General features: G+C 34.8%; 1 protein-coding gene across 4 annotated transcripts in view; it reads left to right on the top strand.

Moving 5' to 3' along the window:
* Positions 1-18,053, top strand: part of ARAP2 (ArfGAP with RhoGAP domain, ankyrin repeat and PH domain 2) — a 169,265-nt gene that overhangs the window by 132,205 nt on the left and 19,007 nt on the right. For all 4 annotated transcript variants that reach the window (XM_037530434.2, XM_037530435.2, XM_054688391.1 and 1 more), the window contains one exon: positions 9,372-9,511. In XM_037530434.2, the coding sequence (XP_037386331.1) occupies positions 9,372-9,511 (140 nt within the window). The remainder of the gene's footprint in view (positions 1-9,371; positions 9,512-18,053) is intronic.

Below are 18,053 nucleotides of genomic sequence, written 5' to 3'. Positions count from 1 at the left end.
TATGGTAAAATGTCAGCCAGCTTTTCTATTACTCTCATCCTTCATTCTACTATCAGGTGGGAAGCTATAAATTGCAATCCTGTCATGCACACTCCCTCCCTCACTTTGCCAAACATATTCAATTTGTTATCATAATATCTGTAGTTCCTTCTATGGGGGAATCATGTCTCTGCATGAAAAAGACATCTGCTTTAAAGTAACACCATCAATAAATACATTAATTGGACTAATTCATATTAGTATTTATGGATTTTTGGCAAATGTAGAAGTACCTATGAAGTAAATGTTTTTAAATACTTTTCTTGTTTTCTAATCAATACTGTTTATAAATGTTAATTAGAGCTTGCTTTATACTTAGATTGTTAAAACAGTATGATCTCTTCTATTACAATTGGCTCTCCATCTGTGTGGATTTGGGATTGTCATTGTTAAAGATGCTCTGACCTTTTCTTCAGTTTCTTAAATCAAAAATTTTCCTCCTCAGTTGTGCCTTGTAGGAGCCTGGAATTTATCAATACTTTTTTTGTGGTATACTTTGTGATTAACTTTGGGTTGCTTAGATATTCAGTCTACTTTGTCTCTGTCTTGGCAAATGTCTCTTAAATCAGTCACAATGACCACCTACTCCAGAATTATTGCTCCATTCATTACATTCACTATATAAAATTGAGGCCTAAAAGGAAAATAATGCAAGTAAATCAAATGTGATTTCTCTGTCAATTTGTTAGCGGAAAAAAGGGAATGATCTCAGAAATACTTATTACTCTTCACAGGAGAAAGGGAACAATCTTAAAAATTCTCTTAAGATTTTCTTATTCTAACCTGGGGACAATCGGAAATTAGCTGAGTCTGAAACAAGGGAAGTTGGTTGCAGCCATATTTTATCTTAGTAACAAGTAGCTAGTATGTTGGCATTTTATGAAAATATAAAGTAGAACTACTGTGTCTTTTGCTCCCTGTCCTCACATACTCCATCACTGTTTGCCACACATTTTGCAGTCATCTATCTATCTAGTCATATACATATGACTTACATTGCTTTAATTCTGTGTTTGTTTGTTTTTTAATTTGTGGAACATATTGTAAATGTATTCTTTTGTTTGGCCTTTTTTACCATTTTCTTGCTAAATCAGGAATTTTATGAAATAATAAGTTTAGCATAGTTAGGGTTTTAATTTCCTTAACTTTTTCACTTTTGTCTAGACAATTAAGAAATGTTGGCATCACATCTAGGAACAGATTTTTGAATCATTCAACACTTAGTTTCCACTCAGTCTTACAAGGTAATGAGATAACATACTTTATTTTCATAGATATATATGAGAATAAATGAATTTTGTTGCCTTAAAATCCTGTTTTTCTTTATTTTAATTGTTTATTTTTCACATCATTGTTCATTTTTAAACAATATTTGCTTCCCCCACCCCCAGGTGTAGTCCCCATAGAATTTCCCTCACCAGTGTACCCTGTGCACCATCACCTCAGTCCCCTGTGCTCCTCCCTCCATCCCTCCCTCTTGAACAACAGCATTTTCTTTTGTAGAAACCTCTTATGCCTTTGCCATTGTTGTGATGAGGCATTAAATAACTTTCAAAAAAAGATAATAGTCCTCAAACTTCTCCCTACCCATGGATTATGACTGAAACCTTGAAATAGAATAAAAACTTCATGTAAATTTCCACTTAGAATTTGGCATAGCTAATCTTTATGAGACTATCTTTTATTACCTCATTAGTTTAAGTTTCACCATCTCTATCACAAGCAGACTATACATTTATAAATTCTGTAAGGCTCCGGAATAAATAAATTTATGTTGCTAAAATCTTACTATAGACACTAAAGTTCTTTAACATTATCCCAGTTGAGTAGGGATCAAGTTTTACTTTTCCCAGTGGGGAAGAAATACTTACAAGTTATAATACAAATACAGATCCCTGTGGGTTTCTAAATTTAGACTGCTACATATGACAGATGCTTTGAAATTAAATTTCCATTAGAATAGTTAAAAATGGAAGTGGCTTCAGACCTGGAAATCTAAGCCATCTACTAGCAACTGACTGCAGAAAATAAAATTCCATCAAAAAGTGTATGAATCCATAAATCATAGTTTAGTTGAAATAATTTACTCTCTACTCTCTACTCTCCATCTTTTTTTTTTTTAAATAAGATGTGTAAAAGTTAAAGATAAGACCACTTCAAGTGGAAGTGTTTCTTGGAAATTGATAGCCTTTGATAATCACTAACGAGTATAAATGTCCTGACTTCTTCTAAGAGTATATTTCAGTAGTAAGAAAATCAGTTGCTAAGTTTTTGCTAGTTAATCTGTTTCATGAACGAATTTACTGTGGTGACTTTATTTTTTTTTTCTTTGAAAACTCAATTTTAATTTTCCAAAGTATAATGTAAAATTTAAAAACATGAGCCATACATATATAGGCATACATCGAAGATGTATTAACTTGTTAATGAGGGAATCTATTGGATGGTGATGTTCTTGGTACCTATAGCATTTTGAGGATCTGAATATTTAGGGGCATTTAGAATGTCAGTATAACATTATTGGGATAGATACAATATTGGTTAAAGGCATACAATTCAATAAAATCATAAATGCTGAGATTGTATTTCCTGGGCCGATTGGATAAAATGTGCAATTTAACATGTTATTCTGCAGTGTCTGGGATCCAACAACAGTGAGTAGCCTAGTCAAACATAGGTACTTTTTCCAAAAGAATTAAGCAGTTCTTGTGTGATTTTGTGAAGTAATGTCTCAACATGACACTGTGGTAACTTTAAAAGACTGTTAAGCATTGCCATTACACTTCTGGAAGAGAAAAGCTAAATGTATGAAACCTATTCAAATGTAAGACTATAAACCCAGCATGCAATAAATAACTACTATAGGCCAGGCTATTTATGGAGGGCTTTTAAACAAAGAAAACTGGTTCAACTAGATGATCTCTGACAACTCTTATAGCACTGACTGTCTTTTATTCAAGGAACTATCATCAGTCCTCATTCGTTTTTCTTGTATGTGTTGTCTTTCCATAACAAAACTAGTCTTATTTTCACTCTCTCAAAAAGTACATGTTGAATAAAGTTCAAAAATTATAAATGAATTAAACACTTTGTGACTGAGCAAGTATCGACAAAATTTCCCATATAATGTACTGGCAAAGCCAAGTTGTTCGGGACTGCTTTCTGAAGAAAATTGACTTTACATTGTTACCGAGAAAGCTGGGTGTAGCCTTCCACTTCTTCTTTTGGATATTTCATGAGACATTAACTGAAGGATAATAAATGTTGCTGGTCATGGTGACATTGGTTTGTGGTCAATGGATTCAGTTTTGGATGTGTTGTGTTTCCATTGTCTGTGACTGCCCAAGGATATACATCTTTATAGGAAATGAGTACTTGTAGCTATGGAGCACATTGTTTAGGCTTGGGAAAATGCCAGGTCACATAGTTTTCATCTTAGAGTAAGAACATTATAGAGCTGAGCATGGTAACCAACATTTAAGGGACGAGGTATCAAGAAAGGTCTGGTGTGTGATGTAACAATCAGAAATATTAAAAGAACAAGGACATAACAGTCATGGAAATCATCAAAGGAAGAAGTCTTAGGGAAAAGTACTTAACAGTATAAAATAGTACATGATGTCAAGAAAGGCACTTGGACATCTCTTGTTATCATGGTGTTGGTGGTGGTCATGAAATTCATCACCATTGCTTAGAAGTGTCTCAGAATAGAAGACAATCCATGTCAGATATCAAGAGACTGGAATTCTAGTTCTCCTATAGTTGCTTGTTTTTTTTTTTTTTTTTTTTAAAGATTTACTTATTTATTTATACAAACACTGGGTACAGTCAGAAGCACGGGAGGTACAGTCAGAATTCACCAGAGCCAGAGCGGGGAACAGAACAGGCAGACTGATGAAATACACTGCTGAGGGGAGCAGCGGGCGGCAGGAGAGGTCTGTTCACCATGTTGGACCCTTGTGGCCATGTGGCCGGGGATCGAACCAGCACTTCGGAGGCTGCGGGCAGCATTGCAGCCCAGCGCTCAACCGCTGTACCACCAGGGGAGGCCCTCCTATAGTTGCTTTTTTAACCTTGTCAGGTAACCTTTTAAAGCCACAATTTTTTTCACTTATAAAAATTTCTCATATTTTGTGAACTCTACATTAGAAAGTATATGAACATTTTGAAAAGCCTGATGTGTTAGTTGTATGTTTAATTGTATAACAATAAAACACCCATAACTTAATATAAAAATACTTGTTTTAAGATACTAAATTTCATTTTAGAAACAGTTATAAAAAAGCTTTGTTCTACTTTCTGCAACTTTGTGCATTGTCAGTAAAATGACAGAATCTTGAAACTTTCTACTCAGTCTTGTTTCAATAATAACCAAATACACAGTTTTATGGCTTGTGGATAAATGTAATTATAAAAGGATTTCATCAGGCATTTCTAGTAAGCATTGCTTCTTCAGTACAAGTAACATAAAGGAAAAGGATTTGAAGTGAAAAGACATAGAACTTGACCTAAGGAACAGGTTACTTTCAAGTAGTTATGTCCAGTTTGGTTTCTACTCAGCTATTGAACTAAATTTTACTAAAATACATTTTGAGTGCATACCATACAATCAGTGAAATATACCATTAATTCTGCTTCTTCAAATTATGAAAAATATATGTGTTCTATACAGTCAATACTCAACAAAGGAAAATACGTGTGATTTTTAATTTGGAAGAATGTTTTAGATGTTAGACTGTAAATATTACCAATGTCCCTTAATTTTGGTATATTTTTAGATTGTCTGTCATGGAAGCTGCAGATTTATATCCTCATGACTTGGAGTGCATGGGAGATTGGAGCTTAAAACAAGGAATTTTTTTCAGATAATGTATTGGCCTGAAGACATAGTTTTTGCTAGCAAAATAAAAAGGGAAGGACATAGAGAACATGAAAATCAGATTCATTTGTTGTGTATTCCCTTGTCAGTGCTCAGAACGTAGGTAACAGATAGAAGAAACAACAATTGTTTATATTACTGTGAATTCACTGTGTACCAGGTGTGGACTGAATGCTTTGTATATACCCTCTCATCATATCTTCCTAGTAATTTTAGGAGTGATTTACTAGCACTTACTAAGACTTTCACAAATTGAGAATCTGGGATGTTGAGGTATTACATAACTCCTTCAAGGTGACCTGCTGGTCAGTGGAGGAACAGGCATTACAGCTGGGATATCTCCAAATCGAGGACATACATTCTGTCCTAAATTGCTTACTCTGCTGAAATCAAGGATAAACCGGAGATTAGTTTTTTTTAGATTCTGATATACTCAGTCTACAAATCATCAAACTTTTGGAAGCATAGGTCTTTTTGTGTTGCTTGCTACAGATTCTGCAGTGCAGTGTAAAATGATGCCCATCCTCCATTAATTAAACAAGCAATTACATTTTGCTTGCTCTGTGCCTAGCACTGTTCTGTACATTTTACAGATAAGATCCACTGGATGCTCAGACATAGAGATTATTGCCTCAGTTTGAATAAAGGATGTGGTTGCATTCAAACCTAGACAGTCTAGGTAAAGTGTGCTTCTTAGTCCCTGTGGTAAGGGACTCTCAGGTGGATTGGGGAAGAAAATCCAAAGCACACATTGATTAAAAAAAATATGAAATTGTCATGTATTGAGGAGCTAAATTATGATGCAGATATGACTTTTTATGCATTCAAGCACTAAATTATGTTTAGAGTTTAGAGATGAATAACAATCATGGAGTACTTAGAAAAATCTTCTTGAATGAGATGAAGTGGGGATAACATTTTTTTTCTTTTAGTTTTATAATACAGAAACATTTTTATCAATCCCAAAATAGGAAATCCCTGCACGCTAGCAGTCACCTCCCATGCTACATAGTCACTAATACATTCCTGGCTATAGATTTATCCATTCTGGACATTTCATAAATGGAATCATACAGAATGTTGTCTGTGTGACTAGTTTCTGTTACTTAGATCATTTTCTATGATTCATCCATCTTTTAGTATGTGCCAGTGATTTTACCCACTATATTGTAGAAAATATTCTACTGTATGGATTTACTACGTATTTATCTGTCGAACACTTGATGGAAACTTGTGTTTTTCCTATTCTTTTTCTATTTGTATTATAAAAATGCTACTGTGAACATGTGTCTACAGTTTTGGTGTGGGCATATGTTTGCATTTTTCTTGGGTGGATAGCTGGGTGTATAGTTACCGAGCCACATGCTAACTGTGTTCAACCTTTTAGGAACTGCAGGCTATTTTCCAAAGCAGCTGTGCTGTTTTATGCTTCTGCCAGTTGTAAGAGGGTTCCAAATTCCCCACATTTGCAACAAACCTTATTTTTTTCAGTGTTGAGATATAATTGATATATACCATTGTATGAGTTTAATCACATAATGATATGTTGGCTGTATATAATACAATATTGCAAAATGATTACCATAATCCATTTAGTTAACATCCACCACCCACATAGTTATATTTTTCCCCCTTATGATAAGGTTTTAAGATTTACTCTTCTAGCAACTCTCAGATATATAATACAGTATAGTTCACAGTGGTCATCATGTTGCAAATGACATCCCCAGAACTTAGTTATAACTGCAAATTCATACCTTTTTACCACCTTCACCAGCATACCCCACTCCCTCAGAGGAGAGTCTCTATTTCTTTGAATTTGGTGTTTTTAGATATCACAAGTGTACAGTATATATACTTGGTTTGTTTTTTTTTTCCCCCCCTTCAAAAAATCTATCATTTCATGACAAAACTAGCAAATGGAGTAGAAACAGTGCAGGTAACCATAGGAAGTATTCAATAACATTGCAGGAAACACAGGGATGTTTTTAGCAGAGAGACCAACTAAAGAGTTTCAGATATTTAAATTTTCAGTAGTGGTAGGCAACATGAAAGAATTCTTTCTAATCCACCCAGTAATCTGGAAGGGGGCATTTCTGGCACTTGTTGTGAGGACCTTTTTTTTTTTTTTTCAATTGCAGAAACATTGATATCATCATTGTTTGTGCTTTATTTAAATAGGATTTCCCACTTTACATGTTGTTACTATACTGCATCCTCCCCCAAAACACCCATAGTCCACTGCCATAGTCCACTGTGCTCCCTCCCCTTTTCTTTCTGATGACCTCATTTCTATAGTCTGCCTTCTACGGTTTCTTGTTTGGCTTTATCTGACCCTGGGTTTCTCTATGTTCTGCATTTAAGTGATGCTATAAGTAGTATGTGTCTTTCTTCTCCTGATTTACTTTGCTTGGCATAATCCCCTGCAGCTCCATCCATGTTGCTGCATATGGCAAGAGCTTATCTTTTTTGATACTTGAATAGTATCCCATTGTGTGTATATACCACATCTTCCCAATCTACTCATCTGTATGGGTGCCAAGGTTGTTTCCATAGCTTAATTCTTGCACATAGTGCTGTAGTGAACACAGGAGTAGATGTTTCCCTTCTAACTAGTGTTTTTGTAATTTCCAGGTAGATCCCTCTGAGTGGAATTGCTGAGTCTTATGGTAGATCGACTTTTAATCTTTGGAGAAACCACAATCCTGTTTTCCATAGGGACTGAACCAGTCCATATTCCCACCAGCATTGTGGGAGGGTTACTCTTCTCTCACATTCTCATCAACACTTGCTGTTTCAGGTCTTTTTTTATGTGGGCCATTGGCATAGGTGTGAAGTGGAATCTCATTGTGATTTTGATTTGCATTCCCTGACAATAAGTGATAAAGAACATCATTTTCATAGACACGTGTATGTCTTCCTTGGGGAAGGTGTCTATTTAGCGCTTCTACCCATTTTTTGATTGGGTTGTTTTCATTTTATTGACTTGTGAGTTTGTCATTCTTGGATATCAGCCCCTTGTTGGATGTATGCAAATATTTTCTCTCTTGCAGTTGAATACCTTTTTGTTTTAATTATAGTTTCACTATGAGAAGCTTTTTAGTTTGATGTAGTACTGTTTATTTATATTTTCTCTCATTTGCCTTGGTGTTAGATACAAATCCACCAAGATATTTTTAAAGCCTCTGTCATGGAGTATTTTGCCTATGTTTTCTTCTGTGTATTTATTGTTTCAGGTCTTATAACTAAGTCTAATATTTTTGAGTTGGTTTTGTCTATGTTGTCAGTTAGTGGCCTATTTTTATTCCTTTGCATGTGGTTGTCCATTTTCCCAACACCACTTGTTACATAGACTCTTTACAGTATATATACTTACTGTTTTTGTAAAATGACATCCTCCCTTTTTGTAAAGTGACTTCCCCCCCATATTTTTTTAAGATTTATTTTATTAATACAAGTGCTGGGGCACAGGCCAGATGTGCGTGAGGGTGAGAGGATTCACCAGGGGGATCCTACAGTGTATATACTCTTGAGTCTTCTGTCATTGATTAATTGTCCATAGACATGCAGGTTTATTTCTGGGATCTCAGTTCTATTCCATTGATCTATGTGCCTGTTTTTGTCCTAGTACTATATTGCAATTACTATAGCTTTGCAGTATCATTTGCAGTCTAAGAATAGGATATCACCATTCTCTTTATGTCAGGATTTCTTTGCCTATTCAGGGTCTTTTGTTCATTTCATATGAATTTCAGTTAAGTTCTATTTCTTTGAAGAATGCCATTGAAATGTTGATGGGAGTTCCACTGAATGTGCGTATTGCTTTGGGTGGGGGGAAGTTTTAAGTTGGAGCCTGAGTCAGAATTCCTGGAGAAGTTTCCCTACTCTTCTGACATGTTTATTTGTATTGTTTTTACAAGTGTTGTTTAAAAGAAATGTAAGGTACTCATGTCATTTTAAGTTGCCTAGTAGCCACATTAAATATATAACATATAAGATATATTAACTATATATGTTTATATAGTACATATATGTATGTATGTATTATATATAAATAAGTGCAATTAACTTACTAATTTATTTCATTTAAATCCACATATTCAAAAAATTTCAACATGCAATCAATATTATAATATTGTGATTTTTAAATATACTTTGTACTAATTCTTCAAGGTCTGGTATATATTTTATACTTACAACTCATTTTAATTAAGATTAACCACATTTCAAGTGCTCATTAGCCACTAGCTAATTGGGTGACATAGTCAGGCCTATTTATTATAAGTAGCAATACTCTCCTGGCACGTGGTGTTCCCAGAAATTAGCTGTAGGATTCATAGTGGTGGGAAACATCTTATTACTTTATACTGTCAAAACTGAAAATACGCAAATGTTTCAGATTCCACATATGTGAATATGTTTCTAATGTACAAATTAATGTTGTGCTTGACAGAGCGGAGGACCCAGGAAAGTATTAAAGAGGGAATGTTGAAGATCAAAGAAGAACCCTCTAAAATACTATCTGGAAATAAATTTCAAGACCGGTATTTTGTCTTACGAGATGGGTATCTCTTTCTCTACAAGGATCTGAAGGTATAGTACAAGTCGTTTTTGAACACACACATACACACACACACACACATTTTGTGTGTGTGTATTAGCATTCTTATTTTCTCTCTCCCTGGCCTTCTCTTTCAGAAATCAAGGCCTGTGGTAAGTAACTTGTTCAGTGGCTGATGGATTTTTTGCTGGGGGACATGCCTTTCATGCACTTAGTAACGCACTGAAGAACTTTATGTGGCCTTTCTGAGCACTTCACATTTTTTAGGGTAGACAATTACTTAAGTCCAAAAGAAAAATATTACATAAACGAGCATATAAATCAGCATCTCAGTCAACAAAATTAAAGAGAGTAAGTTGTGCCTTAAGGCAAGGTGGCTTGAGTTTAGCTAATGTAAATTAATATAATGTGGAATAAAAAGGCAAAGTGCAAATACTGAAGTAAGTCTGATTAATATTATTACCTCTATGTTTGAACAAATAGATGCATGCAATATATTTTTTAACTGAAGCTTAGTGATGTATTCCTATTAGTTTGAATTTCCTAAAAGCTATTATTAAAGAATTATGGAATAAAGAAAAGTAGAGATGAAAATTAGGGAATAGATAATGATGCAATCATAGGATATTGAGCTTAGATCAGAAAACCTGAAATCCACTAAGAGTTGATTGTGTGAATAAGTAACTTAACCTCTCAACTTCAGTTTCTTAATCTGTATGATAGTATGAGTCCTGTGTGCTAGGTTATTTTAATGTTTAAGAATATAAGTAAAAACCCCTCTTAAACTATAAAATATCATAGATAAATATGTATGTAATAATAATCATCAAAAAGTCTCCACTAAGAATATGAATAAGGGCCTCCCCGGTGGCACAGCGGTTGAGCGCTGGGTTGCGAAGCTGCCCACAGCCTCTGCAGCACCGGTTCGATCCCCGGCTGCTCCCCGGCCACCTGAGGAGGGTCCCACATGGCGCGCAGACCTCTCCTGCCGCCCGCTGCTCCCCTCAGCAGTGTACTTTGGTCCTTCTGCCTGCTCTGCTCCCCGCTCTGGCTCTGGTGAATTCTCTCACCCTCCCACGCTTCTGACTGTACCCAGTGCATGTATAAACAAAACAAACAAACAAACAAATAAATAAATAAAAAAATATGCCTCTATTAAAAAAAAAAAAAGAATATGAATAAGCTAGCTGCATGATGAAAAAAATATTTTTAAAGTACATGTATCTGAAAAAAGAACTTTCATCCAGAATATATAGAATTCTGCCAAATCAACAGTGAAATGGCAACCCAATAAAAACTGGGGCAAATTATTAAATAGACACTACATAAAAGAAGATGTTGAATGACTGATAAGCCGTTAAAACAAACATGTTCAATATCTCTAGTCATCAGGGAAATGCAATATAAAACCATGAGATACTACTTTATACTCATTGGTTTATGATTAAGGGCATAAGTATGATAACACCTGATGTTGACAAGGATGTTGACTAACTAAATCTCTCTTAATGTCTCTCTCTTAAATTGTTTATTGTAGGTAAAAATCATGTAATTACCGTGTAGAACTATTTGACAGTTTAAAAATTTTTTTTTTCATTTACCAAACAACCCAGCACTATTCTAGGTAGTGTGCCCACAAAATCAGATGTTCAGGAATGTTCACAAGCAGCTTTATTCATACAAACTAAAACCTAATATACATACCTAATGTCTATTAACAGAATGATGTATTCATGCAGTAGAATAATACTTGCCAATAAAAATGAATAAATACTAATGCATGCAACAACATAATTTATGTTCCAATCCTTGTTGAGCAAAAGAAGATCAACACAAAATAGTGTGCCAAATGAGTCTGTAAGAATTCTAAGGACAGGTCATAACTGTTTACAGTGATAGCAGTGAGAAACTGTTTGGGGAATGGTTGCTGCTGGTTAGTAAGAAACTTTTCTAAGATGATAGAAATAAATTTCTCTGTCTGGGATTATATGGTGGGTGTATGGGGGTATATAGTAACATGTCTACTTTCTCTACAATACCTATGCATTTATTTTAAATGGAGAAAAACAAAAGGACTTAGAGACACTTTTTTCTATTGAATAATAAACTTCGCTTGAGAAAGCATTGCTTGCATCCTTGAAGTATGTGGTGCTTGCTTATGTTTTGTTGTGGAGTTATACAAAGAAAGACCAGACTAGTAACATATGTTAATATGTTATAAGGAAAGATTAGGCAGCTTTCCAAAACCTTGCAGCCCCTACTGGCTTCTGCTGAGCTCTCCACAGACGTGGACCACTTTCTCTGTATGTGCCTTCAGCAGGGAGGTCTCCATGTGGCACAGATCTTTGTAGCATCACTGCCTTGTGTATACATCTAGATTCTCTTTCCTCAACGACTGTGGAAGCCCAGGCAGGAGGCTAACAAAACAGCACTGACCTTTGGAGCTCTAATTCATCTAATCACAGAGCTATTTTGTGTGCAGTACTTAGAGCGTTCCACCTTGTTATTCCATCTTATCCACACAGCAGGGGAGTCTCTGTGGCTAGGGTAGCAAGTTATTGTTACCATTTATTATCATCCTTCAGTGTTCTCATTGGAGGGAGAATGGTTTGCAGAAGGCAGGGACATAAGAATTTGAGATTCTGTGAACTAACACCATTAGATTTCCAAGTTCATGACCTTTAGGTTTGTATTCATGCAAGTAAATGCTAGACTTTGAGGTTGATATTCTAGCCATCTAGAATTGAATCTGATGGAATTTCATTTGGTTTTCTTCAGTAGGTCATCCACCTTGATCTTCATTAGACTGTCTTTCTTAATCTTTGCCCTTCCATTTCATTGTTAATTAATGGTCACTTTAGTCATTGGATGTTTTCTTTGTAGTCCCGTCAAGGAATTGACATTTCCATTGTGTAGTAAATGATCACTATAAACAACCAATAGGCGTTAGTATTAGAAGTAGCAGTGTAGTCATAACAGCAGCAGCTAATATTCAAGTAATTTTTTTTTTATGAAAAGCAGAGTTCTCTACATTTCACTTGGATTATCTCATTTAGTCTTTACAATAACCCCACGAAACTGGTATGATTATTATTCCTACTTTATGGAGGAAGAAATAGAACCTCAAAGATAATTCATTACCTTCTAAAGCACACATGCCAGCCAGTGCTAGAATTTAATCACAAGTGTCTGGTTCCAAAGGCTCTATGCAGGGACTTATTAAGGAATCTTAATTTTGAATTATTTTAGCTTGATGTTTTTAGTTAAAGAATTTTATTTAAAGAGGATCAGTTTTTTACTTGAATAAATATCAGATATTTTCAAATGTGACATTCCAAAAATTCAGTTTTTATGGTGTTTTGGTCTAAATTGATGGAACCCTATTCATAGAGAAGTATTTTTTTTTTTTTTTGCAGGCATTGTTCTTGTGAGATAAGAGATCTCATACCCCTTCATAGTATAGGTATTTTTTTAAGTGCATCGTTAAGAAAAAATGCTATTCAATCTAAGCTAATTCATATAAACTGGCAGATGGTGATAGTATCAAGAGCTTGTCTGAAAGTCTGCTCTTTTTTACATTTGAAAAATTTTCCCAACTTTATTGAGGTATAATTGACAAATGAAAGTTGTATATAGTTACATTGTACAACATAATGTTTTGACATAAGTGTACTTTGTGAAATGATTACCAAGTTCAAGCTAATTAACACAAGCATTACCTCACATAATTATTTTTCTCCTTGTGGAAAGATCTGTCTGTTCTCTGAGCAAATTTCAAGTATACAAAACTGGATTGTTAACTGTGGTCACCATGATGTGCAATGCATCTCCAAAATGTCTTCATCTTGCGTAACTGAAGCTTTGCACCCCGTGCCCACATTCTCCCTACTTCTCTACCCTCACCCCTTCAGCCCTCGCCACCACTTTCTCCCCTCTGCTTCTAAGAATTTGGCTTTTTTAGTTTCTACATATCAGGGCAGTCATACAATATTTGTCAGACAGTGTTCCTTTTTATCACAGTGATTTCAGGCTATGGAATTATAGTCATAATTATTAAGTGTTTGAAAGTTATATTTGTACATCTGTCAAAACAAATTAACACAACAAATACTGACACATTAAGGCAAGCAGATGAGAACCTGCACATTTTCTTTTAACTCAAACTATTTTCAATACATGATTTTATTTTGCTTGTTAATTTTTCATGTTGCTGGTCTGTCCCTTTTTCATTTGTATTGGTTGAGTCATTGGCAGTGCTAGCTTTTCAAAAATGATTTTACAGTACATGATCAATAGTAAAAATCCCCTAAATTATTTGAATTAAGAATTGGCTCTCGTTTTGACAGTTGCCATGAATATATGTGTGCTTGTATATATTTAGAAAATGATTTACTGAGAAGGGAGTAGAAATTACAAATTGAGAAGTATATTTAAAGAGACTATGTGTTAATTAGAGATAATTTATGAATGCTCATTAACAACAAATTAGGGTAATACACAGGGGAAGATATATTTTGTTTTTTGAGAGTTTTCCTTGCTCATAAAATGTTAATTAAAATGTTTTCAAACCTGATTTACATAAAAGGTGATAAGTTTCAAAGAATATTACCATTATACTGTTAATGGTGTGAAAAAAGCAAATGGGTGAGAGGGGTTGTTAAAAATTGAATGCACTAATACGTAAATTCCTTTTAGTCACAGAATAATTTTTTAAGCACACTAATTTAATTGACTTGGTTAATAACTTTATTTTGAAATATAGTGCCTGAAGCAATACATATAAACTTTGTAACACTTCAATATATTGAATTTTGTCAAAATTCTCCAGAAAATACATATACCCATGTACCAAAATAGAGTTGTAATAAGCCAACAGTAAAGTTTTCTTGCCAAACAAGATTTCTTTCTATAGAACTTTCATTGGGATCCTTATAGTTTCTCTCTATGCATAGCCAATGTGAAAATTGCTACCTAAAATACTTCTTCCACCATTGCTGATCGCCTCTCAAATTATGTCATTTGTCTTTTTTTGGACAGGATATAGTATGAAGGAGTGACCTTGCATGTCAGGAGTGGCTTGGAAATTAGTTGTATTACTTCAGACTCTCCATCTAGAACAAAAATACTTCAAAATGTAGGCAAATCCTGGCTTACCAATGTCCTGTGCAAGTGCAGACTCAAGGTCAGGCACAGGACTTCTCATTCTCCAGTACAGTTCCCATCTTACCTACATTGCCAGATGCGCTGCCTCACAGTACCCTATGCCTCAGTTGGGACTGCATCTAAAGGACAGAGTCTATACTGCTAGGAAAGACACTGATCTTACTTTTGACTTGATTTACCTCTGACAAAGGTGGCTAGGAGTCTTCGCTACTGTATACATTGCTAAGTTATCCTTGACTATTTGCTCTGCTGACTGCCTTATAAAGCTGTTTCATCTTAGTTCAAATACTATTCCTTAACATTCATTAACAAAACAAGTAAATCAATACCCCCAAACTGGTCCTTAATTGGAGTAAAAAAGTCAAAACACATAAACTACAAAATAATAACCTTAAAAAGAAGTTAAGCTTATATGAAGAAAACTACAGAACTTCACTGGTAGAAAGAAAATCCATATTCAGTCTACTTAATACTTGATTTATAGATTTAATGCAGTTTTTCAAAATTCCAAAGGGAATTATTTTTTGAACTTGGCAAAAAAAAAAAATGATAATTCACTTCAAAGGATAAACAGATAAGAATATTTGAAGCAGTCTGCGGACATAAAAAGTAATACAGTGGTGAAGTGGATCCTATTCAACTATTAAGGCGTACAGTAAATCTGAGACTGCTTTAATGATATCCTGGCATAAAAATGAATAGAGATAGCAGGGGTATAACATAGGTAAATGGCTTACCTGTATATCAGAAATTATTTTTGATAAATACAGCTTCAAAAGTACATATGTAAATAAAGATATCTTCAATAAATATCTTCTGGAATAATTGTTAACAAAATTTTTCAATTTAAATTTTTACCTATACTATATATAAATATGTCCTCCAGATTGACAAAAGAATTAAAATTTTTAAAATTACAGCCCATCGGGCCTCCCCTGGTGATGCAGAAGTTGAGCACTGGGCTACAAAGCTGCCCACAGCCTCTGCAGCACCGGTTCGATCCCTGGCCACCACCGGCGAGGGTCCCACATGGTGCACAGACTTCTCTTGCCGCTCCCACTGCTCCCCTCAGCAGTGTATTTCATCAGTCTACCTATTCTGTTCCCCACTCTGGCTCTGTGGAATTCTCTCACCCTGCCACGCTTCTGACTGTACCCAGTAGCTTGTATGTATGTAGGTATGTATAAATAAACAAACAAACAAATAAATAAATATTGCAGCCCATCAAGCTATACAACCATGTTATCATTAGCTATATGGCAATCATTTAAACTTGAAGCAATAGTTTAGAAATTCCCCAAAAAAATCAATATATTTGACTTCATGAAATTAATAAAAGTAAATAATGAGTAGAATTAAGGCAAGCAGTCATTTAGATAGAATTTTAAAAAAAAAAACAAAGCAATTTTATATTTGGCATAAGAAGAACTAATACAAATAACTAAGACTAGATAAATTGTTCAAATCAAAATTGAAAATTGCTAGCAAATATATGAATACATGTTAAGTAAATGTAACTATCATTTAGCCAAAATACTTTTTTCTTTCTTTCTTTTCCCCATCACCACCCCTTCTATCCCAATATTCCTTTCTCTCCCCTCTCCCCTTAACCTCAGAGCCCTCAGGAGGCTTATTAATATTCAATTATTTTTCAAAATGTTTTACATTATTAAACTGATATCTAAATGTCCAGTATTTTTTTAATCATTGTGACTCTGTTGCCTATAATCTGATCACATTCCCTCCATTTTGTTGAAAATAGCTGCATTTCATCCTCTATGGCTTATAATACTCCATGGTGTGGACCTATCATATCTTTTTTTTTTAAAGATTTATTTATTTTTATACAAGAACCAGGGTACTGGCCAGATGCGTGGGAGGGTGAGAGGATTCACCAGAGACATAGTGGGGAGCAGAACAGGCAGACTGGCTGAAATACACTGCTGAGGAGAGCAGCAGGCGAGACAGGAGAGGTCTGCTGCGCCATGTGGGTAGCTCCCTGCCCAGGAATCAAACTCATGCTGCAGTGGCTGCGGACTGCTTCATAGGTTGCGTCTTAACCCTTGCGCCACCAGGGAAGCCCCCCACCCCATACCATATCTTGATCCAGTTGTCTGTTGATAGAATTTACATATATATATCTATATATATTTTTTTTTACAGTGTAGGATTTCTTTCCTCAGGTGTGGTCCCCATAGTTTTCCCACTACCAAAGTGCCCACAGTCCTCCACACTCCATCATGCTCTGCTCCCTGCCCTTCCTCCCACCCTCCCCTCCAGTGCTCTTATCTCCCTCCTTCTTCCTTCCTGTGTCTCAGATCTGTGGTCTGTTTTCAAGGTCAGTCTTAGAGTTTGTCTCTATCTGATTCTTTTTGGTTTCTCTAGATTCCACACATAAGGGAAACCATTGGTATTTATCTTTCTCCTTCTGGCTCACTTCCCCTAGAATAATCTAAGTACCTGTCAGTGGAAATTTATTCTTGTACTTAATCATGTTCTTAGCCATTTACTGTTTTTAGAAATCTGTCCACAAAGGAAAAAAAAATAACCAAGATAAGTTTTTTTCCCCTAATTATCTGTCATAATAACAAATTTATTAATAATAGAGATTTAGGAGTAAATTAGTTGTGTAAACTGCAGGCCTTACTTATCACTAACACAGAAGTCATTAGTTACTAAGGAATTCATCCTTGAACATCTTCCTGCTTATTTTTCCTTCTGTGTGTCCTTTCTGTTTTTCTTCATGGGGAGCATTTTTAATTTTGTAAACATATTTTCCACCCTTCATTTTTCAAATTCAACTGACTTCATAAAAAACTTCATGGTAATAATTTAACTTTTATAGAGAAGTTAGAAGTTATTTGAGCTACATATTAGCTAATTGGGCTTTTATGTATATCCTAGGAACCTCACCATAGTATGTATTACTATTACTCTGAGGCACTGAGTTCTAAATTTATAACAATAATAGCTATAATTTCCCATGAGTTTATTATATGCCAGTTAGAGGCCTAAGCCTCTAAATTTTTAGGCATTTTTCTCATTTCACGTGTGCCTTTTACAGTAAACTACAAATCTCCCATTTTATTTTGATAAGGACCCCCTTAAATAGACATTATTTCTACTATCCAATTTTACAAACAAGAAATAAGAGCAGAGAGAAGAAATGTAAGGTCAGAGTCTACAGGTAACAATCCAGATTTGCACCCAGGTCTCCGATCCTAGACTCCTTGATCTCGGTAACCAAACAGCATTTATAACTAATTTTAAACATGAGATTTCCTTGAAAAATTTTAGAGTATTAGGACAGATTGTTATAAATTTTATCCCATCTATCCAAAGATAATAAAATATGGTTTGATATCAAGATTTAAACTTTTTATTGAGGTAACATTAGACTTACAATATTGT

This window comes from Talpa occidentalis, unplaced genomic scaffold (genome assembly GCF_014898055.3).
Source record: "Talpa occidentalis isolate TD23 unplaced genomic scaffold, MPIMG_talOcc4v2.1 talOcc4.6, whole genome shotgun sequence".
Lineage (NCBI taxonomy): Eukaryota > Metazoa > Chordata > Mammalia > Eulipotyphla > Talpidae > Talpa > Talpa occidentalis.
This window is presented reverse-complemented; position numbering and strand designations above follow the sequence as displayed.